Raw genomic sequence first — 23,772 nt, 5'->3', positions numbered from 1 at the left:
TTTTAACTCAAACAAAAACACTTACAAATACTTCAATCATCTCAAGATTTAGGTTCAAAGTAAGTTTTCTTCTACCAGGTTCATGTTAATTTGTGATTTTTGAAGTCAGTGAGAGAAGTGCATTCTTCAGACACAAAGTTATATAGGGTGTTAAATTAATACTGTGAAGGCCTAAAATTACTAATATGTATTGTACTTTAATGGCATCTTCCATATAGTTTCTGGAAAGACCACAAAAATACATAACTACTATATTAAGACTCTGAGCAATGGGCACATCACACATATTAATGAGCTCTAGACCAGCAGGTCATGTCACCCAGTCAACTGCATACATGGGTAAAATCAGTATCAGTTGAAATAAACCATACATGGGCATCATAATACATGAAAAGAAGGCCTATTCCACTGAGAGAGCGTGGGGAGGAATGGTAATGTACAATGGTTTGATATTCTTTTTTATTTATTTTTTTGTTGTTTTGTTTCTTTCACACATTATGTTCTACAGCTTGGAACAGCTTTGTTGAGCTAGCGCAGTTGTTATAGGTTTTTATAACAACCTGGATTATTTGGTGGTGGTTTAGTTAGGATCCCAGCAGCATGCCTCAAACCCTCCCCCAATGCACTATTCCTTAAGGGGGTGTGGGAGCAGTGGAGCAGTTCATCCTCCATGCCGAAACTGCAGTTTTGTTCAATCAAAATATGGATGGGTTAGTCTTTAATTGTTATCTATAATCTAGATAATAAAACAAACTCATTGTACCTCATTAATATTTTTATGACCTTGTATTTCCCGTTCCTGCTCCTTATAAAGTATTGGCAGACCTCTATAACATGCTGAACATGCCACACAACAGCTAAAGGCAATTGGGCTGTTGGCACATACATCCTATGCATAATAAAAACATTGAAAAATACTAAGGCCTAAAGAACAAATGTGTTTCTACTGGGTGTTGACCAATGCCGGTAAAAAGGATGAGGTAAATGAAAAATACTAAATGAGAATGTTTGGCTTCTTGACGTTAGAGTTACAAATATATAGCTGTAAACCTAAAAGTCCTTAATTCCTGCAGGAATAACTCAGTTTCTTTTTTTAAAATAAATAAATAACCGTCATTTGAACCATCATGGCGTGTGAGGGATACATTATGCTTAATGGCTTCTGTGAATTTTGATGCCTTTGGTGACCAAGATATTGATGCTGTATTTTAAAATAGTCCAGGGTAACAATAAAATAATATAAGGTAATTTATTACAATTATATTTTTCACAACCTTTACATGTTCCATCTGAGTTTAAGCTATAATCTTTGTGATGGCTGTTGTTGACGACAAAAAGTAAGTTAACTAAAATGGCACCTAAAAGGAAACTTCATTTTAAATGCATAAGTGCAATTATTTAAATAGTGTTTTCTCTTTGCTGGATTGAATGTAGTACACTAAGATTTACAGTATACTAGGAGAAGCAGATCTAACACGTGAATCTCAAACTGAGGGTTTTGTGGTTACATACCGTTCCCCTGTAATTTCTCTCATTAAATCCATGGGTGACTGAATGGAGTGTTGTCTGGGTCGACATGCTGCCAAACCCTGTGAGCAATCCGTATGTTTAACCTCCTTGCAGCTGCTCTGGAGATTGTTTCTTCCCCTTATCTAAAGAAAATGCAAAAAATAAACTGTGGGAAATGCTCAAGACAAAATAAATCCATCACTGGCAAAAAAAACAAACAAACAAACAAACAAACAAACAAAAAAAACAGTGCTAACAATCACATATGAATGTTTGAATTTCATTTAACGACACCCATGGAGGTTCAGGGTTAGCACCGTCATAACAAAAACGAAGGCTCTCAATTGGGCAGGCAGGACTGTTACAAACCGGGTACTCTCCAGCTTGGTTATCCTCATATCTCTGAGAGAGGCGCTCAGCACAGGAAACATATCTGCAACTGGTGCATGGCAGAAAAAGCAAACAAGCGGGAAAGAGAGCAGATGAGGAGATAAGAATTAAGGAAGAGTTAACAAAGAATGTACTATTTTCAACTGTTATTGCAAGCAATGAACTATGCAACCCATATATCATGCATGTCCCTCAAAACTCAGCGCTCAAATAAGAAGGAGACTTCAATGTACCATTTGTAATTCAGTAATATAAGAGAATTGGTCAGGGGTCCCAATGGAAATTGATAATTTCGAGAAATTTCTCGAAAACAAAGAATTTTAGGAAAAATCTTTTATAGCAAAAGTTTTGCTTTTGTGGATGAGGAAACAAATTACAAGAAATAGATACAATTATTTATTTCAGCATTTTTTTGCAAAACTCCAAAAATGCTACCTTTTAATGCTATGATAGTGTAGCGTGCACGGCGGAAGGCAGCAGTAGGGCTGGTAGATGTCGTAATCACACACAAAAGACATAAGCCCAATATACACTCCTTGCAAGGGAGCCGGCTCTTTTGTCGGCGCTATGCTTTAGTGCGAGAGGTCCCGGGTTCGCGCCTGCCCTCTGCCTGTGTGTGGATTGCCTCGCCCTGTGTAATGCGCCTGCCTGCGGGAACCAAGATCGCTACAACAGTATCTACAAGGTGCTAGAAATTTCAATATGATAATGCAGAACCTAATTCTAGAAAAGTCTAGAAAATGCTGGATTGTAGGAGAACATTCTTGCTGTCATTACCAATAAGCCAATATTGGGAAAAAGTAAAGAGCTATCTGAAGACCTTAGGCAGAAAATTATTTATTGTCATGAAGCTGGAGAAGGATACAGGAAGACTTCCAAGCATTTGAGTCTCCCAATTTCAACTATTGTTTTTATTATCAAGAAGTATATGACTCATGGTACTGTCACAACGTTCCCTCGTTTTGGAAGAAAGAAGGTTCTTTCACCAAGAACAAGTAGAAGAATTGTGAGGAAGATTAATAACAATCCGAGATTGACTGCCAAAGATATTCAAAGTGAATTGGCTTCAAATGGGACTGGGGGTTTCCATTTCAACCACAGGTCGAGTATTGCATGGTGAAGGTCTCAATGGTCACAGGCCAAGGAAAAACGCTTAGGAAAATGTCACAAGGACAGTCGCTTAAAGTTTGCATTTGAATGATGGATATGAGTTCTGATCAAAGGTTTTGTGGAGTGATGAAACAAAAATCGAGCTATTTGGTCACGCTGATAGTTGTTATGTTTGGAGAAAGTCTGGTGAGGCATAGAAAGAAAAGAACACCATACCTACTATCAAGCATGGATGTGGGAATACCCTTCTATGAGGCTGTTTTTCCTCTAATGGCACAGGAAATTTAGTTCCAATACATGGTAAAATGGATTCCATAGCATACCAAAAGATACTGGCCAATCACCTGAAACCCTCCGCTACAAAACGTGGTTTAAAGGGCAACTGGACATTCCAACACGACGCGATCCAAAGTCCACATCAAAATCTACTTCAGAGTGGTTAAAGAAGAATAAAATCAAGGTTCTGGAATGGCCTAGTCAAAGTCCCAATCTAAATATGATTGAGAATCTTTGGTATGAGTTGAAGGCTGTGTACAAGAGAAATCCTCCGAATTTGAATGAACTGGAACAATTTTGCGTTTGGTCAAAAAAAGTTCACTAAAGAATCATGCCAACAGCTCATTGACAAATATCCTAATCATTTAAAAGAGGTTATTATTGCTAAAAGGTGCCTTGATATTAATTTCATTTTCAGGGTATGAATACTTTTGAATTAGCATTTTTGAAGTTTTGCAAAAAAATTGCTGAAATAAATAATTGCAGACATCTATTTCTTGTAACTTTTTTTCCTCATCCACAAAAGCAAAACTTTTGCTACAAAAAGATTTTTCAGTCACCAATTACCAACTATTGCTGTTCTGTAGCAAAAAACACAGGTGTATAAATTAGACAGACCATCTATTATTTTTGAATTCCAAATATTTAACACAAATTGTTGAACCAACTGCGGTGTCGGGAATCCCATATATCATGTTGTGCCTGGACTCCCTTACTGTTCCCCTGTGTCTGTGTTAGCAAAGCCTGTATTGTTCTGTACCCTGTAATAGAAGCGATTGAAGTGGAAATTGAGGACACCAAGTTGGTAATTGCAGTTTGCATACTAGTGATTATATTATCCACATGGTTTGCTTTCACAAATTTAGTTCGGGTGACACATTAAAAGAAAAAGGTGTATTTATTGGCCAACCATGAACGCACACAATGCAGGGTAGGTAGGGGCTGTTGTTGGGAATGTGTGGAATGTTATCAGGTAATAGAATGTCAGTAAATACTGTATAGAGGATTATAATGTAGTTTGCACAGACAAAAACTATTCTATTTGTAGGACTCGATTTGGTTTCTAGCTCAGTAAAAAAATTACTTTATTGCAATTCATTGTTTTCATATAGCAAAGTATTTTCTTGCCAGGTAATTAATAATCAAGTTTTCACATTATTTAAGATATTTCAGCTTCAGAACGAGAGTACTGTAAACACCTGTCTGTTTGTGTAACTGGCTAGTATTGCACTGTATGCAACATAACAACTTTTCTCTTCTAGCTAGAATTGATGGTGTCTAGTTCTGATTTTCTCTGCAGTTACTAAAGGGATTACAGTATTAAAAAGCCAATTTTTGCTTTTTCCCCAAATGTTTTGCTTATTTGAAAAGCACCAGGTGAAGCTGTACATTGCATAATAATAATAAAAAAAAAACAGCGATGGGGTTTCAATGAACAAGCCAATAGTGATAGAAGAGATTGGATGGTACAATAGGTTTAACATATTTTGCCAGTATATTACACTGTTAAAAGAATTTGAATTAATCTCTATAACTCTGCTTTTGCCCACAAGCAGTTTTCAGAGTCTTGGATTTAAGGAGAAGAACCATTTTGCTCCTAAAGTGATAACAGTGAACAAGTGTTTGCCAATTAGGAACACATTTTTCCAACAAAGTTACATCAGCAGCATAGGAATTTATAACTTATTAAAAGCATAGTCTACTGAAGATAAAGTGAAGCTTGGGAAGGCTTTTAATGCTAACCAGACAGATCAGACCACTTCAGATCTGTCCAAGTGAAAGTCCACAGTACTGATTTACAACCACTTGAGTAACATGTTTCCTAACCCGGGTTTACCCCCATTATTGAGTTAATGGGTTACAGATGGTTTTGTAGGGCCTTTACTGGCATACAGTGCATCTCAGTCTGTCGCTTTCTCAGACAACAGTCACCCTCTACAGTCTACACTGTTGAGAAGTAGGTATTATATTTCCTAGGTTCTTTAGACTTCCCATAAATGCACGGCTTTGTTTCACTTCACAGAAAGAGGACGATGTATAATAAGATTCACAGGGTTCTTATCTCTTTTTACCTCAGAAGCAACCACCAGTGCAGAATACAGTAGTATTAATCTGAATCCAGACCATTCAACTGTCTGGTCACAAGCAGCCTGGATTTGAACTGAACCCATTTGCAGATTTTCCAGCAGGGCAGGAGAACAGTGTAATCTCATGTTAAACAATCCCACACAGTTTGCCTTTACAGCACCATTCTGATTATCAGATGAATATTCTTCTTTGGCAAGCACTAGGTATGTGGACTTGGATTACTATCAAGGGGGAAATGTACCATGGCTTCTGATGTAAATCTGTATATACTGTAATCAGAGTGATGCACCGAAGGAAGATGAAGGAGCTGCTGCTGTTATAAACCCTGCAACTGGATCCTCTCACTTTCACCGGCCGCTGTCCGACCTCCTCCTACAGGGATTAATAAACATAATAAAAAGCCAAAGGTTCAAATTGTATGTATGATATATGTTGCATGTTCCAAAGGATTTAATGCATCTATATTTGATAACTTCAGTCCTCATCCCACATTGCAGAGATATTTCCAAGTGCATTTTGATATCAACAGCTTTAAAAGAATTGCAGCCAACCCACACAGAGACACCAAAAGATAAATCCATTAAGTGCACTTCATTTTTTTAATTTTTAGATATATTCATAAACAATAAGAAAATTTCAAAATTTAAGTGGTTTCTGGGCTATCCTTCAAGAAAATTGTTGCTACTTATTCTAGAAGATGCTGTTACAAACCATCCTCAATTCTACTCATTTTCAGCAATATGGTTAAATGTAGGAAGGCAGAAAATCATATTGAAAAAACTATTTCCTCTACAATTCACGTAGTATGAACAGAATCATCCCACTGTCCCTAATGTATATTCGGGGGGGGGGGGGTTAACGGGTAAAATTATATAATGAACTACGTCAGGATCTGGATGGAGGTTCGGTTTAATAATTCAGAACAGTGTTGGACTAAAGACCAGGAGTGGAAGGGCCAACATTGGACACCCCTGATCTGCAGTATTAATGATATCCAGACTGCACATGATCTTTTATCATGAGGGGAATAGGAAAAGCTATTTCTGTGATTAAAAAAATGTGTTCGTCCACATTTCACTTGAACATCACTGGAAACAACCGTCAGTAAGGGCAACTTTATGGGTTTGCTGAATGTTTTTTTAAACCAAAAGAAAGAAAGAAAAAGATGTTGATATTGTGGTTGTTTGAAAAGAAAAATGTTTTGTTCTCGTTCAGGTGGGGTGCTGCGTTTAAGCAGCTACCCTTATCTACAGGTGGTATTCAGATAACTGTTCAGAGACAGCTGTACATTTAGTGCACAGGAACTTTTCAATTATACCATAGCAAACAGAACCTGTAACCTGGGAAAGATACGCACCTTTGTTAAATAGTTCACAGATTCATTAAGTAAACACTCCTGTGCTACTTGTAGACACTTGTCTATCAGGTTAATTGATCTGGGAGTGCAGTTTATTCAGATATTCGGTCGACAGAATTTTTAGTAAGTAGCCAATGCCAGCCCCTATCTGGAATACATCCAGACCTTCATATTCAACCCTGGCAGCAGTTTTGGATCTCAACCAACTATTTAGGAGCTCTTGGATTTGGAGCACATTAGAGGGAATCTAAGTGGCTACAATTTCAATGCTGTACGTAACAGGAAGTCTATGATGAGACATGACAACATGACCTGCTAGCATTTGACTTGTTTTATTCAGAAACATATGTTGTGTTCAGATTACGCTCCCCAGTTTTGTATGCCCAATTACTACCTGTATCCTCGGTTCACCGCTCGCAACCCCCCCGCCGACTCGGGAAATGGCTGCTGGAACACGCGTCCTCCGAAAACGTGCTCCTGCCAATCTGTCATTTTTTGCACTGCGGATCCACAGTGAGGCCACCAGACCTATAGTGCTGGAGGACAATACAGATCCCCTAGGAACCCCTGGTCATGGTCGACTGTGACATAGCCTGGATTTGAACCTGTGATCTCCAGGCTATAGGGCGCATCCTGCACTCCACGCGGAGCGCCTTTACTGGATGCGCCACTCAGGAGCCCATGCTTCACTTTCTTTGGCTTCCTACAGCCTATATTCCTTGAACTGCTGACTTGTCTGAGCAGAATAATACTACCCATGTAGACAAAGCCATTGAATCCAACAATTCCATCCAAGCATTCTTCAACCTGTTTTGTGGTATTCCAAAGTTTACTGAGCTCTTGGCTGACAGGAAAGCACATTCCAACACACTATCAATGCATGTGTATCTTTCAATGTGAATAGCTATGCAAAAAATAGCTTTCTACCAAGAAATCTTTGAACCGACTGCCAAAACCCTGTTCAAGGCATTTTTTTCTTTTTTTTTTTTTTTAATAGAATTTCAAATTGAATAGCATTGTTACAGAGACAGAATGGAAAGCAAGCATCAGTGAAAAGCAAAACTCAGACATAGACTCTGTAACACACATTTACATAATAAATGAATGTAATGTATTAAAAGGAGTGCTAATTAAGATTGAGGCTTTCCTCTTATTAGCACTAGTAATATTATCACTGATGGTTAGTTTTTTGCAGGTATTTGTCCTTTAATTGGGAATATGCAGATATTTCAAAGCATAGTTCAAACTTACTCCAATGGTCTACCATCAGACCATGTGACCTGCAGCAAAGGTACCAGGATGCAGCAGTTTATTGATGGCGTTTTATTTGAAAAAAAAACATTCCAAGCACAAGTAAAAGGGGGGCCAGTAATAATGTTAATAAAGTTAATAAGAGATTTGGATTTTAAAGCATTGGACAGGGATAGAATTAATGGGAAATGTGTGTTTTCATTTTCTTTTGAGTATAATCTATATCTTCATGAAAACGTTCAATGATTCAGTAATACACACTATATTAACTTTATGTATCTTATGAATACAAGACTCACATTTATTGGGAGACAGCACTTGCATCTCTCACTTGCAGTGTACAACATTGTTTTCAAAGATGCACACAATATTCTTTGTATACTATCCCCTTGGTGGAAACAAACACTTTTGTTCCTTAAGTACCATGTATGTAAGAGGGAATCCCGAGGAGAATATCACACTACAGTTCGAAACCATATGGCTATGTTTCTTTAATGATGAGTTTGTCATTCACAGCTTCAACGGAAGAGATGAGAAAAGAGTGAATTGCCTTTTGTTTGATGATCCATTCAATTGATTGCAAGTAATAAATGGGAGTTTCCTGTCACCCCAGGCCCTCCCACCAATTACATGGCTTGCATGTCCTACCTGGCCTCTGCTGAAGGAAGTAGCTGAAATTCGCATTGAATGGTCTCGAACAATCGGACTTCTGTTCAGAGGGGGCTGCTTTATCTCACAGCTTTCCACTGCTTGGCCTGGATCTTGCAGACAACGCTGAGCTACTCTCAACATTTTCGTGAATATGTTCTTTGTGGCACCTCCCATTGTTCCTGTTTCAGGGTTTATAGTAAAAAAAAAAAACATAAACATGGATATTCTCAGCAGAAACCAGCATATTGGTATGCAAGGGCCTATGTAAAAACAAACAGACAGCAACCAAATGCTAGCTTATGAGCTCATCACCGCTCTCCAAGCTGAATGAGTATAAAAGTAAAATTCTTCCCCGTTCACAGAGAAACAATGGAACTCACTGATAATGCAGAAAATATGTAGAGGTAATTAGCATTATTGACAAGTCTATACAATAAGAAATGACTAACCAGCAACTGCCTTTGCCAAGTTGTTGTGTGATGTCAAATTAAGGAGTGCATTACTGGGTCATTGACAATAAATATCATGGGTTGTACTATATAATAGGTTTAAGCAACCCTATATCCATTGTTCTTTAATCCCTTTTAAAAAAAAATAGGAGTACAACTTCTGAAACTTTGTAGTTTTCTAGACAAACTTTCTAACTAGGCGGTTTCTTTAGTCTACTCAGTGATGTGGTAATCTTCCCCACAAAGTCCTTGTTTTTAAAAGGTTTCTAATTATTCATAGTGAACTTTTTTTTTGTTAAATATAACATGAGGTGTAGCACATTGCTGTACAATAATGTAAAAGAGGGAGTAATGTTTATGTGACGTTCACCACACAATAAAAGAGAATGATTATCGGAACGTTTGGTTTTGCAGACGATGTGGATTTTAATTTGGACTTTTATGATATGCATGTGTGGGTGGAGGCTGTTGAATTAAGACCAAAGAATTACTAACAAGAACTCCATATAATTTCGAACTGTGGATCTGTAGCCTAACCAACAGAATTGTGACACTTTTCTGTGTAGAATTCCATTCCTCTTGGACTCTAATTCAATAGCCCCAACCCAACCTCTCCGCTCCGCCTGCACTAGAAGACTGGCTGTACCTCCTCTATGGTACCCTGCCTCCAGAGCCCGCTCCTCCACCCTTGTCCCGCAGTGGTGGAATGACCTTCCTATGGATGTCAGGACTGCCTAGTCCCTGACCACCTTCCGGCGCCTCCTCAAGACACACATCTTCAGACAACACCTGTAAAACTCAACTCTTCCCTTCTGGACTGCATAGCACTCTGCCTTTAATGCACTTTAACTTGCACTTATCTGCTCCCTATTTTACTGTACTTAATCCTGCACTTAACCCAATCTGTAGTATTTTGTATTTCACTTGCACTCGTATCTAACCCTGATGTAACTATCAACACTTATCTGCTCTTGAACTGCCCCGATATCAAATCGTACTGTGTTTTGTATTTGCTCTTATTAGGACTGAAGTCATTGTGTATTGTATCTTGCTCTTAATTGTACTGTAATTCTTTATATGTATTTTTTGTATACAACTGTAAGTCGTCTTGGGTAAGAGCGTCTTCTAAGAAATAAATAATAATAAATAATAATAATTATTATTACTTTATTTAGCAGACGCCTTTATCCAAGGCAACTTACAGAGACTAGGGTGTGTGAACTATGCATCAGCTGCAGAGTCACTTATAACTACGTCTCACCCAAAAGACGGAGCACAAGGAGGTTAAGTGACTTGCTCAGGGTCACACAGTGAGTCAGTGGCTGAGGTGGGATTTGAACCGGGGACCTCCTGGTTACAAGCCCTTTTCTTTAACAACTGGACTACACAGCCTTCCTATATAATATTAACAATAATAATAATAACAATAACAATAATAATAATATTTTTTTGCCCATAGGAGTGCTACTGCGCCATTTAATACAGTAGGATGCCTCTTTGGGAATGGCTATGGTTATGCTATAGCTTTAAAATTTGGCCCTCATCATATTTTAGGGTAGTATTACAGACACTTACCAGGATTGTATTTTAATGATGGTGTTGCAAGCCTTATAGTGGCTTGATAAACTAAGATAATAAAATGTTACTTTGCTGTGGCTTTTTTTTCTCGCTATAAAAAAAAAAAAAGATAGAGAGCCACCATAACTTAAATTGAATCCTGGCAGTTCACTGTTTACACCAGAGGCCTCTCTCAGGAACTCTCTCAGAGGCCTTCATTTAAACTCCATTACACTTATTAAATGACACACTTCAGTCTCCTTCAACACCACAGCTATCAGCAAGTCAGTTATTTAGTTTGGCAAAAATCTCTGTCTGTTCCCGTCATTATAACTTATAACTGTTTTCACCCGATTTACAGTGCGTGCATACTTGAAAAATGATGGCTTAATTGGAGTGACAGCTTATATCTGTGAATGGACAGACTACAGTAGCTCTGAGACAGACCTCTGTTTGTAGACTGTGCTGGTTTCTTTGCATCTAACCCGTTAGCCCCTGCCAGGTTTCTTTTCTCCTTCTTGCTCTTTTTCCGTTTCAGGGATCCCTGCTTCCTACCCCTCCCTGTCAAAAGAAAAGTGAAACACAAGTTGATCCCCATGACCTCCATCCACTGTATGCACATGTAAAAGTCTCAGTTTGACACATGCAGTATACAGACAATCTCCATATAAAGTACCCCCAGGTTATGATACAGTGCAAGCAATAACTTGTGCTAAAGGTGGACGTCAGCAAGTTTCATCACAACTGGACAAGCAGACGTGCCCAGTAGGGTATATAACAGACACATAACCTACATTAAAAACAGTAACCACCATTTCTCTGTCATTACCTGCACAACGGGACCAAACGTTTCTGCTCAAGGTCAGTTTTAGTCCAACGGTGTCTAGCAGTTAGAGCTGACAGCCAACAGACACAGAGTAAATCGTTTTTTAAAATTATATTAAAATTTGATAAGTCCACTTTTTTAATCTGAGTAAAACTGTGTTTGATGTTCCTTCTATCCTGTTATTGTAATAGGAATTAACAGGTTCTTGACCATTTAAACACAAATCCTGCCTGCAGGGTCCAACACTCTGACACATGAAACTACAGTAATGCTTCCCATTTAAGCCACTTACTTTAGACTATGCAATGCCCAGTGCTAAACTTATATGAAAATGAGCAGACTTACAGGAAAAAAACGATGTATTAAAAGTTGTTTTTAACATAAGAGTGAATTAAAAGGTTCATAAATGAACTTGTATTTAATGACTAGGCAGTATGGCACATTAAATACCATGTTGTTTTCGTCCATGGTTGTTTTGCTATGACTGGCTACTTGGGATACATGTTGTTGTCAGTCATACAAGGACACTCCATTAATACCGTGGTTTATAAAAAACAATAGAATTGACAGAGAAGATTCACAGAATCTAATTTCCAAGACGCCTTAGTTATGTGTCTTTTCAAGTGCAGATGTTAGGCAGTGCTGCTTGAACAACAATGGGTTATTTAACATGTCACATTTGTCATTGCATACTACAGTAAATTGAGGTTATCTATAAGAGAGTGTTTCATGTTTTGACCATAAATAGCTTTCACAATGGCTGTTGAACTCAGCTGCGCTTCGCAGTCCTTTCGCTAAACTGCCCAACATGACATCTTTTACAAGAGACGCCCTACACACCATGTATTAACTTATGATAAAGAAGCGTTTTTTGTGACAGCTTATAGAAAGTTTGTTAAAAGAACAACTCAAACTTTTGAGAGCTCTTATTACTTGACCAGTTAAAAAAAACGCAATCATCACTGAATTATAGCTTCAAAAGGAACGTCCTGTTAATTTAACAACAGAATATTATCAATACAGCCATGAACCAAACTAGATAACTGATAAAAGATGAAATGAAGGTTTCCTGTATAATATGATCTGGACACCCCATAGAGACTTAAACAGAGTTGTTTACATGCATTGCACATGGCATGTGATTTCAGAAAGCCTCAGACTGCAGGTATAATCTTGGCTGTGTTTACATAATGATTCAGTCAGCATGATAATAGGCTACACAACCCCAAATTATCCCTCCCTGCCCCATAACTCATAGAAACCTACAGCTATGACCAAACATTTTTTTAGGATTGAGACATCATTTAAAAAAAAAACTTTATGAACATAATTTCAAATCTTTTATTTAACATAATGTAATCAAAGAAACTTCAAAATGATCGCAAAACTCTGCCAGAAGCCATAATACTAGTACAGTATTTCATGATAGATTTTGAAATGTCACATTTTAGTTTGTCAGTTTTCCGTAAAGTATACGTAAAACTACAAAGCAGTATGTAATTCAATATGTTAACGCAACATTATTCAGCAGGTTTCATTCGACTTCATGAAACAAAATTAGTTCATTATTAGATAGATAGATAGATAGATAGATAGACAGATAGACAAAACCTTCGGTCATAGCTATATAAAAGAAAGAAAGAGGTTGGGTTAAAGGTATAAAAGTGCTTAAGTTCAGCAGATACTAGTCTAGACTAGATAATGGGTTCAATTTTAATGATCTTAACAACATAAGACTTAATTACCGCCATCCTTTTACTCTATGTATATGCTGTTGTTTTCCGAACTGAGGTGACCACTTATTCACATTACTAAACTTTTAGGTCAGTGGTAACAATATGTGTAGACGTGTGCATGCTGTGCTGTTTTTATTCTGCAAGCTTCAGAGATCTGCTTGACATAAATTATAGGGTCAGGTTCATGCAACACTGCTTCACTTAGCCCTGCTGTCTTTTAAAGTCTCACCTAAAGGTAAACTGAGGCTCCCTCCAAGAGAGAGCTGACAGGTGTACTATATTACACATCCCTGCCTCTTTGATACCACAGGATGCATGGCCATGGCAGAACTTCTGGTCATGATATTAAATGCTAGGCAAATCAGAGGAATTTGACATATCATGTTTTTGTCTCTTACATTAGATTATATTTCTCCTTAGCATACCATCATCTTCTCATTTGTGCATTGCTTTCTCTGGGCACTGGGGTTTGCATTCATAAATAAACCGTTAGCAAGGATCACAGAAGCTAGCACTGGAGTTAACAGGTGGATGCTATAATTCTCACTGCACGGAATTACTCTAGTAACATCCATTAAGAATTTAAACAAGGAATGTGTATTTATAAGAGAGACACCCCATATATAACGCTGATTGAAAAAGAGGAGTAATAATGGGGGAATAAAAGGACTTAATCTATTCCTGGTACAAATTATACTCAAAAGACAAAATTGTTTAGTTTGGCAAGAGGACCCTTTTTGTTTATAGAAACCCTTTTCACATGGGCACGGCTGCATTTGCCTTTACAGCTGCCTTTTCAAATATTATTCATTTTTATACAATACAGATAATGTTATATAATGTACAAAATATTAGTAATTCAATCTTATATGTGTCATTTATCATAGAGGGGAGGAAAAATCCTTGGAAGAATTTGAAAATCACTCACGACTACTTAGTGTAGATTTTGAAGCCATGCCAAAACAACACATGGAATGTAACATGCCTGTCAGAGCAGTGCCCTTAGTTTTGCTGAGGGCACGCAGACACATGCAAGTTATAGTTACGCAAAAGAGAAATACGATGGGTGACACCTATCCACAAAATCCCGAAAATAAAAGCCTGTTTTTGTAACTGATAACCTTTTCAAAACTGTTTTAACCATGGATGACTGATACCAGACATAAACTACAGTTTAGGTGTTATTCATAAACCTGCTTCTGCTGACTGTGGCATCTGAAAGCGGATGACACATACCCATACTATAATAATAGTTTTAATAACAATGGCCATGCAAGCTATTTAAACAGAGGGCTTGAAACAATCAAAGCTGCCATTTTAGGTCGAGCAAAACAACCTTCCCATTATTTTCACACAAAGTGTTTTTCATGGCTACATTTTTCAAATGCTTTCAACCCGTATAAGTGTTTACTTTTTTTTTTATTACTGGCAATTAAATCACGAAGACCCTTCCTCACTAGACCTGCAACAGTATCAGGTGACAGTGCTTTTTTTTTTTTTAAATCGTCCTTTATTATCCGGGGTAGTGAGGTATCCATACCAGATTTCTTCTACCACTTCACAGTGGCGACAAAGACGTTATTTGCATTATGGAATACCCGGTCACTTTTCAAACTGGCTTTGCAGTTTATGGCTGGGTAACGTTTAGAACTATTGAGCCTGTGCTAAGAAACAATTCAAAACAATGGAGGGCAGAGCAGAAGAGATGATGCCATCGTACCTGGATGAATGTATGTGGAGAGAAAGGTAGGGCAGGAATTGTCGAGATGCATTTATAAATTTCCTGCATCAGACCACACAGCTGCGCAGGGGGTGGGACCGTGGCAGCAGGCAGGCAGACAGACCAGAGAAGAACGGACAGACTGGGAGCAGCAGCAACAAAACATCTATTTCATCACCAAAGGCTCTTTTAAGTGCGACCCCAATCTTTTTTTAAAAAAGCTGAAATTTAAGATTTTTTTTTTTAAAACTATTGATGTTCAGAATGAGATAGGGAAATGCAGTAGTTCACGGAGAATGAGCAGAGGCTAGCGATCAGAATGGCAAGTTTTGAATTGATTTGAATACGTTTTTTCACTACTTTAATCATTGGTGTCTGATTCTATATATATATATATATATATATATATATATATATATATATATATATATATATATATATATATATATATATATATGAAAGCTGGTATTGAGGGTTTTTTTTTTTTTTTCTTAAGTGACAACTCCAAAGCTGCAATTCAGACCACAATACATAAAAAAGGAGGCTACTAGCCACTGTGAATTCATTTTAAAAACGACTCCAGCAGTACTATGCATTCGCCAGATCTTTCAAGCAGGTTACATATTCTTAGTGGCCCAAGGGTTTTTACACACAGTTGACACATCTCAAATTAATGTAAGTAAGTCTTTAGCCAACGACACAAAACAGATTTTTTTTTTTGTAAGGTAAATTTGTAACTTGGAGGCATAACTTTGCTTTGAAATGGTAGATGACAGAAGAAAAAAAGAATCTGGAAATATCTGCGCAATCATTAATAAAATGACCTGTCAGGATCAGTCCCACTAATAACACTAGTCATTAACAAAGAGCTGACTGTTCTTATTTTTAAAATGTACACTATCCAGCTGATATTAAAAGCTAATGTTGTATTGTGTATTTAATTACACTCATTTCCAAGCCTGATCTTTCAGAGCGGGATATTTTGTAAAGCAAGAGCTTCAGTCAACAAGGGATTCTACTTCAGTCTTTCACCCTTATTTACTTTGCTTTGCCCACCTACAGTACAATTCTAAAAGGAGGGCATCAACTATTTCAGACTGTATTTAAAACCGTTGAACTAAATCAAGAGCTAGTCATTGTGCCTTTCTCAAATTCATTTAAAAGTAAACTAAAACTCACTTTTATAAAACAGGTAACAAAACATGAAAATACTCAAATTTTACTTAAGGACTCAAAAGTCTGCTAAGGTTGTATGTACAGTAACATGAATGTAGCATGAACAGTTTGAGTTACTTTTTACCAAAAAAATAAAAAAGCGGATAATTATGATAGATTGGAGAGTTTCAAAATCTTTGTTTTAGTCCTGTTCAGGAGAACTATGAGAGACAGCCTACAGCTACAGTATGATAATGTAACAGCCAGGGAACTCTTAACTAGTGGTCTACAGTAATACAACCATATGCTTTTCACAGTTTAACACTGTGGCAATATGATATGCCTTGGAAGAAACCCTTTTTGCACATTGCCAGTACTGTGTGCAACACGACCAAGAGAAACTCACTTTGTACTTTTAAAGCTGCACTGTAAAGGTTTCGTGTCGAACAGCCTATAAATAAAAAATGCTGCTCTTTCAGGGGCACGAGTATCTGCAGAAACAAAAATATATCTTACTCTGTTTCAGGCTAAATGAGCGCACAGTAGCACTGGGCATTAATATCCAATATAGTTTAAATGCCATATACGAATATACTGTATTGCTATATTCTGCATCTCAATAGTCATCTGTTGGTCAAGCACATGATTTATGCTAGTAATCGTACTATCAGTTCCATGTACAGTGGGTTGTGCTTTCTGTTTTCAAATATGAAAGAAAAACTGTATAAAAGTTTCCCCAAAGTAAAAGCATGCAAAGCAAAAATACCGTGGTAAAAGGTAAACTGCAAAAATACCGTGGTAAACTTTAAGGGAAAGCTGTACACATGACATGTTAGAGAAAATGCAGCTTTTTAGAAGAGAGATTTACCAGGAGCAGAATGGCACCAAGCCATGCTTTTTCACTATCAGCTTCTTAATAGAATAAACTTGTTCCACCTAATGTTACAGTAGATTACATACAGTTCAGTTTTACATCTGTTCGATTGATAAAACGACTATTTGGATTAAGATATCTGGTTGTTTAATTGACCGTCTTGAACACGTTTCAATGCCCAACTACATAAAGCTTGTGGTCTCAGAGCTGTCACCATATGTTTCACAGCTCCCATTATCTGATCCATTAAACACTAGCAAGGGTATAAATGGAAGGGCAATGGCATTTAAAAAAAAAAAAAAAAAAAGATATGTTTACATATTTGTCTTGCTAATGCATGCTACGTAGCACATATAAAATGTTGAATTAATAAAAGCTTTGACCCCTGGTTATACAGAACACAATGTGGTAATACGTTTTCCGCTTATCATCACTTAACTTTGAGTAGCAATCCATTATGGTGACACTTGACAGCCTACAAATCAAGCCGAGATTTCAGGACCTTTGGAGGCTCTACAAAGCACTATGAAGGACAGCATCCTCCAGCACTTTACAGTTGTGCAGCTACAAACTGCTGTTGCCACTGTTTTCCAAAAAGAGAGAGGATTTACAGAACCAAATTGCCTCACGTCACTGGATTAGCTTGATTGCAAAGGAGTTGTGATCTTCCAAATTACTAGCATATACTGGACCGCAATATTCTGTTAACACAGGGAATTACAGTATAAATTGTTTAGTCTAAAATTGTGAAGGTTTAACATCTTTACAAAGTTGCTTTAGGCTGGTACTGTCATCAGCATTTTAATGTCATACCTGTCAAATAGAGATCTGATAAGCCAGGTTTTTACAATGAAATTCAAGCTGTCCATGGGAAAGTAATTTATTTTCTTCAGCACAGTTACGCCTGTTACAGAATATGCTCTTCTACACAGGTACAGGTATTCTGGATATATTTTAAATTGGAACAGTGTTATACCAATCAACAACATAGCAGTGTGGGCTGAGCTTGTGTTTGGCTTGTACCCATGCTGACTTTGAGAAGCAAAGGTGAGTGTCACTGAAAAGAGATTAGCCTGCTGTTCACCCACAAATCCCTTGAGGAAAAATCTAGACAAACTTGACCATTAAAATAGTAAGATGTGTGTTATTTTGTAAATGTTCTTCACATGTGTCCAAATACGTACAAGAGGGGGAAAGTTTCTGGCAATGTCTGCTTATACTCAGTGTAAGGAATGAGTCCGAAATACAACGGTAAACTCAGGTATGTTTTACAGTTGCAACAAGGCTGCATGGTGTACAGTGCTCAATACACTGCTTTTGTATTTTCCAGAGTTAAGAGGATTAAAAAGTATTTAAACAATTCCTTTCTTAAATCAACATTGTAAAGCTTTTTTTTTTTTAAATGCAGCGTTTACAATCCAAAAATAAAGCAATCATGCTGCACAGAAAAGACAACAAGATGCCGGCGCATATATTGATAACAGTTAAACTCAAGAGATAAACTCCCCAGGGACCACCCTGAGCTCTGAGGCTGGCACTACCCGCTGACAGAGCGTGGTTTGTTTCTTTTGAATAGCAGGACAAGGAGGAATATTGAAGAGCCAAGTCACTCACATGTTGGGTGTTTCTCCCTTTGACACCAAGTGGCCTCTTTGTCTCACCTATTCACTCCGATTTCCATTCACCAGCTCTGGCTCCAGACCCCAGCTTTGAGTCCCCAAGGCAGGGGGTACTTTAAGATGTTTTGCAATTTAGGAGGTGGAATTTGACAACACACACCCCGAGACTTTGGCTTCCTCGAATTGTTGCTTCAAATTCTTTGGTATTTTGGGTTAAATGGATGGATCAGAAGATGTTAATTGTTGCGTCAATCTCTGTCCATAAGAGAAACAAAAAACATTTCTTTGTAACCAAAGTTCTGAGGGAAGGTCTTAATCTAGAGCACTGAGTTCGGTAACAAAAACATTTCAAAAGCATGCGTGGTACTGTCAGCGCAGAACTGTATTTAGGGTAGTTCCGGCAGACATGTTGATGCTTTCATTTTGCAGCTCTTTAGGATTATAAAAAGTAGACAGCTGGGGCTTGAGGGAATGTGTCGGATTACTGCGTTAATAAGGTTGTGTTGATACAGAGGTTATTTAATGCAGTACGGCTAAATTATGCTTCATGTATATATATATAAACACTCACCTTCAGATGGTAAATGTATGGCACAGTGTTATTTTCACAAGCTGTCATGGTGTTCTTGTTGTTGTGGTACAATTTATTGCAGGGAAGTTAGAGGGCAGGGGGAGTAGTTATTGGGAATAACCTAACTTTGCAGGATTGTTAAGCCCAATACTGATACAAAAACACACATTTTTATAATAAAATAAAGACCGTCTGTGCTCTTAGTAAATTGTTTCTTGAAAATAAATATTTATTAGGGCAGTTGAAGACATTTCTGAGAAGGTGAATCTACCTACTGTATTCCTTCGAATTTAAGACACACTTTTTAATAAATATTTTCTTCCAAAAAAATGGCCTGCGCCTTAAATGCGAACACAGTATAGTGATGCGTGTATTAAAATTGCTAACAAAGTACACAATTACCCAAGTACACAAACAGCAACGTGACTGACTGGCAGTTGAAGGGTTCTGTAGTGGTTATCCTGCGGAGCGGACACTCACCGATGTAAACAAAGCAAGCTTTCGCTCAGCGCCTGCCTGTGTAGCTATGGCCATGGTACGGAAGCCTCGAACTGGTGCTGCTGCATTCTTAAACAGGCGTAGGCTTCCCGGGCACGCCCCCCAGCCAATCAGGACCTCCTGATCAGCTCAGCTCTGGGCTAGCCTTCCTGTTTACCACAGCAACAGCACAGCTGAACCAGAGATAGGTCCTCCCTGTCACAAAACATCATTAGGTTCTTGAGGAATTTGAAGGGAAGCTTTTACAATTTCAGCATTTCATTATTAAGCTCAGTTCTAATCAGACCCCCATATTTTTCTATACCACATTTCACAAAAAAGGGAGAAAAACATGTGAGAGTAATCACAACTGAAAATGAGAAGCAGCGCCTAACTAATGCTCTGTGTGTTAGCAGACAGCTACAAACTGCCTCCATATGTCGTTTTCTTATATGAGTAAATGCATCTTTGTAAATGCATCTTTATTTGATTTTTTATTTTTTCCTCAAGTTGAGGGTGGAAAATGTGGGCTGCATCTTAAATTCGAGGGTGTCTTAAATTCTAAAGAATACGGTATTTTTGAAAATGCTTCCATTGTTCTGAAACAGTCAGCAGTACAAGGTTTGCCATCACTTTTTTATATCACCACTTTAAGGAATGTACCAAGTCTCAGAATAAACTTAATATGACCTTGCTAAGCTTTCTAATAGGAGATTAAATTGTATAAAAAATGTTTTTTATAAATCTAAAAAAAAATTAAAAAATTAAATATAAGAATACTTCAAAGAAGAAAAAAAAAATATTGCAGGCATGAATTAAAGCAACAATTAGCTCATTGTAAAATTGTGGCACGGGCTTTCACCTGGAGTGAAAACACTTGATCCACCCCCCACCCCCGCTACAGCACTGGAAATTAATGCCCAATAAAAAAAAAAAATAGTACCTTGAGGTCCTTACGAGACAAAGCCAAGTAGATCATATTTCAGGCACATCTGAAAACCCGCAGAACCTAGTTCTGCAAACTATAACAGCCTCCAACGACACAAGACCTTTCTTAAGTAACATACACCAACGCATTTACCGCAGTGTGACAGGTTTCATATTCCAGTAACATACATGATGGTAATACGATATGCGCGAATATGTTTTTTTTTTTTTACTTTTGAAGTGGCACAACGCATGCCTGAAAGGTATGCCTGTGAATATGCCTCTGTGTGTCTGGATAAGACTAGCGAGAAGCTGGATCTAAAATAATGTTACGTGGGCCAAAGGGAACAGAAGTCCCACCTGCAGCCCTGGAAAACACTGTGGGAAGAGATGATGTTGAATGATATAAAGTAACATGACCTGCGTCACAGTGCAGTGCAATCATCATGGTTTACAAATTACATGCAGGTGTTGTGTGAACTTGCAGCTCTTATCATTCCATCATTCAGTTCCTCATACTAATTACAAATGACTGTCCTAGATATACTGTAATGCAAAATGTAGCCCAGATCTACCACGGTCCTGTCACAGTAACAATGGCAGAACTGCATAGTAATCCATGTCGATCAATCCAAAAAGGCTTCTTAAATTGAACACACTGACGTGTTAAAAGATCCAGACCACATGTGAAAAAGAACAGAATCGCATGTGGTTTTTCGCTGGCACAAGCTTTTTAATTAAAAACCTCTAAAAACAGTATCATCTGCCAAAGGGTAACAGTAAATAAATTCTTTACTGGGTGCTCCACAGCAGCTACAGCTAGAAAAATGTATAGCTATGGGAAAATAAGTGCTTTTTTAAGAACTTTAAGACAGTTATACTTTTAAATCTTTTTTTTGTATGTGTTTTTTTTTTTTTTATTCTCCTGTTAATCGTGAAGTCAATGGCTATACAATGAGTCTCTGGTGACTTAAATTTGATCAACCTATACCCTGCACAGCTGGATTACAACACTGGGGAATCATGCTGGATTGCAATCTTAAACACCTATAATAGCTCATTGACACAAGAGGATTCACCAATGGGCTTTAAAACGCTTTGATAAAACCCACCTTGTTGTGTAAAAGTTAACCAATTCGACCACTTCGTTTTTTATAGTTTTAACTTCATAACTGAAGTTGAAAAATGTTTAGATGGTTCACTTAGAGTTTCTTTAACAAGCTTTACTCTTCCCTAAATTATAAGGTTCAAAGACAGGAGTTATGAAATGACTGCTTTGGTCTTGATGCACACAGTTTCAAGGAGACCACAAATCTTGATCTGCTTGCCTTCAGGGGAAACTGGTGCAAAGCAAAATGAATCGTCACAAAACCTGAGCCAGCAAATAATCTGACTAAAGCTGTTAAATTCAGTGGGAATTCCAGAGTTACATTTTCTTGGAGGTGCTACAATGAGTTTTCTTGGGTGGTGGTCGGGGGGGGGGGGGGGGGGTTACATAATAATTTGTAACAAAAGCTATTTCCCTAAGAGAGAACAATTAAACTTGATATTTTATACAATTTCAATCCTTTGTGCATCCTGTTGTTAAGAACCTCCAGGCACCACAACCAGAACATGGAACCAGTTCACAAATAAACCCAGCGGCTCCCTTAGTTCCTGCATCTGGGCACGCACAATCTTTGTCAATTAAGGTTTCTACTGTAAATAGACCACAGTGTAGCAAGGATTATGCATTCTGCACGGAATCCTTTGAGAATAAAGTGTCGTCTGTATTTTTTAAACAATGTGAAATCCATCTTTTTACAATCATCTTTTTCATACTTGACGATGTGAATATAAAGAGTCTCCCAGGGTAGTACAGGTAACAAAAGTACACAACACGCACATCACTCCTGAAGTCGTATACATTTGACAGCTGCCTCATTGCTAAGGAATGTGGTGCTGTATACACCCATTGTCTTAATATGATCTTGCAATAACTGCTGATTTATCACCCCCAAACCAGAATTTGAGGAAATTAACTTGCAACATATTGATTCCTGGTGGAACTTCAAAGACTGGAATGACCTGGAATCCTGCAGAATTCATAACTTTACCATGAAATAATACTCATAAAACCTTTTAGATATGGCTATAAAAGCCATTTATTCCCACAAATAAGACCAAAGCAACTAAGCTGTAACACAGATACTGTGAATTATTATTAGTGCTGCTTCTCACAATCAAGATACAGTAAGCCATGGTGTGTGCTAATCCGCATGATAAACATATTTATTTAACTCAGTCACTCAACATATTTACTGCCTTTGCTAACAACATACAGCAGTCAAAGGAAAGTCTCGTCTCCAGAGGTTTCTAGGTGCAGGACACAGGCAGCATGCTTTATATCTGAATGGTATCAAAGTTAAAGGACAATTTTTAAACAGAAGTTTAATTCTGTGAATGCTTCAGAAAATATGTTGGTAACTGTATTAAAAAAAACAACAAAAAAGGGCATTTATTTAAATAATGAAATCCTATTTTATTTTTTTTAAAGGAGATCAATATATATATATATATATATATATATATATATATATATATATATATATATATATTTGCATGGGGTAACTATATGAGATGATTTTTAGTTTTTTTTTTTTCATTTGAAAAGAATTTACATTTAAATAAATACATACATAGTTTGTCATATGGCTTTCCACAGAGCCCACAGTTTACTCTTATATTAATTTAGTGTTATCCTATTTTAAAACATTCATATTAAAATAAATGTAATAATTAAACACTTGGACAGAATAAATAAACAGTCATATATTTAATGCAGCATATAAACACACTTTAGAAGTCTTTTGTAAATCACCCTTAAAGCTTAGCTACGTGTGCATGTCTGCCAGCAGACAGACATCCAGTTTACCAGGAGATTCTGCACTCAGCTGCCTAGGATGGCTAAAACCTCACTTGTGGGTTGTGATTCATGGTCATTTCTATTTTTGTTTAGCACTTGCCCTCGAGCTCGTTTGAGTAAGACAGTGTCCGATTCCATTTTTTCAGTGTTTTTCTTTTTCACTATTTCCGTTGCTCTAAAATATTTCCTCAAACATAACTTTAAATATCACAAAAACAAGTTTGAGTTTTTGAGGGTCAGTTCAATTAATAACTGGAGTTGTTCTCTTTCTAGAGGTCCACTCAGGTGCAGAACTACTGTATAGGGCGAAACTTTAGTTAGCAT

The 23,772-nt window shown here is 37.4% G+C and overlaps 1 protein-coding gene across 1 annotated transcript in view; it reads right to left on the bottom strand.

Annotated features, from left to right (window-relative positions):
* The window catches only part of LOC117963817 (uncharacterized), a 55,075-nt gene that overhangs the window by 15,353 nt on the left and 15,950 nt on the right, over nt 1–23,772 (bottom strand). The window contains exons 3-5 of the mRNA XM_034905132.2: nt 11,086–11,199; nt 8,630–8,811; nt 1,513–1,652 (exon numbers count right to left, since the gene is read on the bottom strand). Of these exons, the coding sequence (XP_034761023.2) occupies nt 1,513–1,652; nt 8,630–8,811; nt 11,086–11,199 (436 nt within the window). The remainder of the gene's footprint in view (nt 1–1,512; nt 1,653–8,629; nt 8,812–11,085; nt 11,200–23,772) is intronic.

Source organism: Acipenser ruthenus, chromosome 27 (genome assembly GCF_902713425.1).
Source record: "Acipenser ruthenus chromosome 27, fAciRut3.2 maternal haplotype, whole genome shotgun sequence".
NCBI classification, from domain to species: domain Eukaryota; kingdom Metazoa; phylum Chordata; class Actinopteri; order Acipenseriformes; family Acipenseridae; genus Acipenser; species Acipenser ruthenus.
Note: the sequence above shows the minus strand (reverse complement) of the source record. Positions and strands in the feature narration are given on the sequence as shown.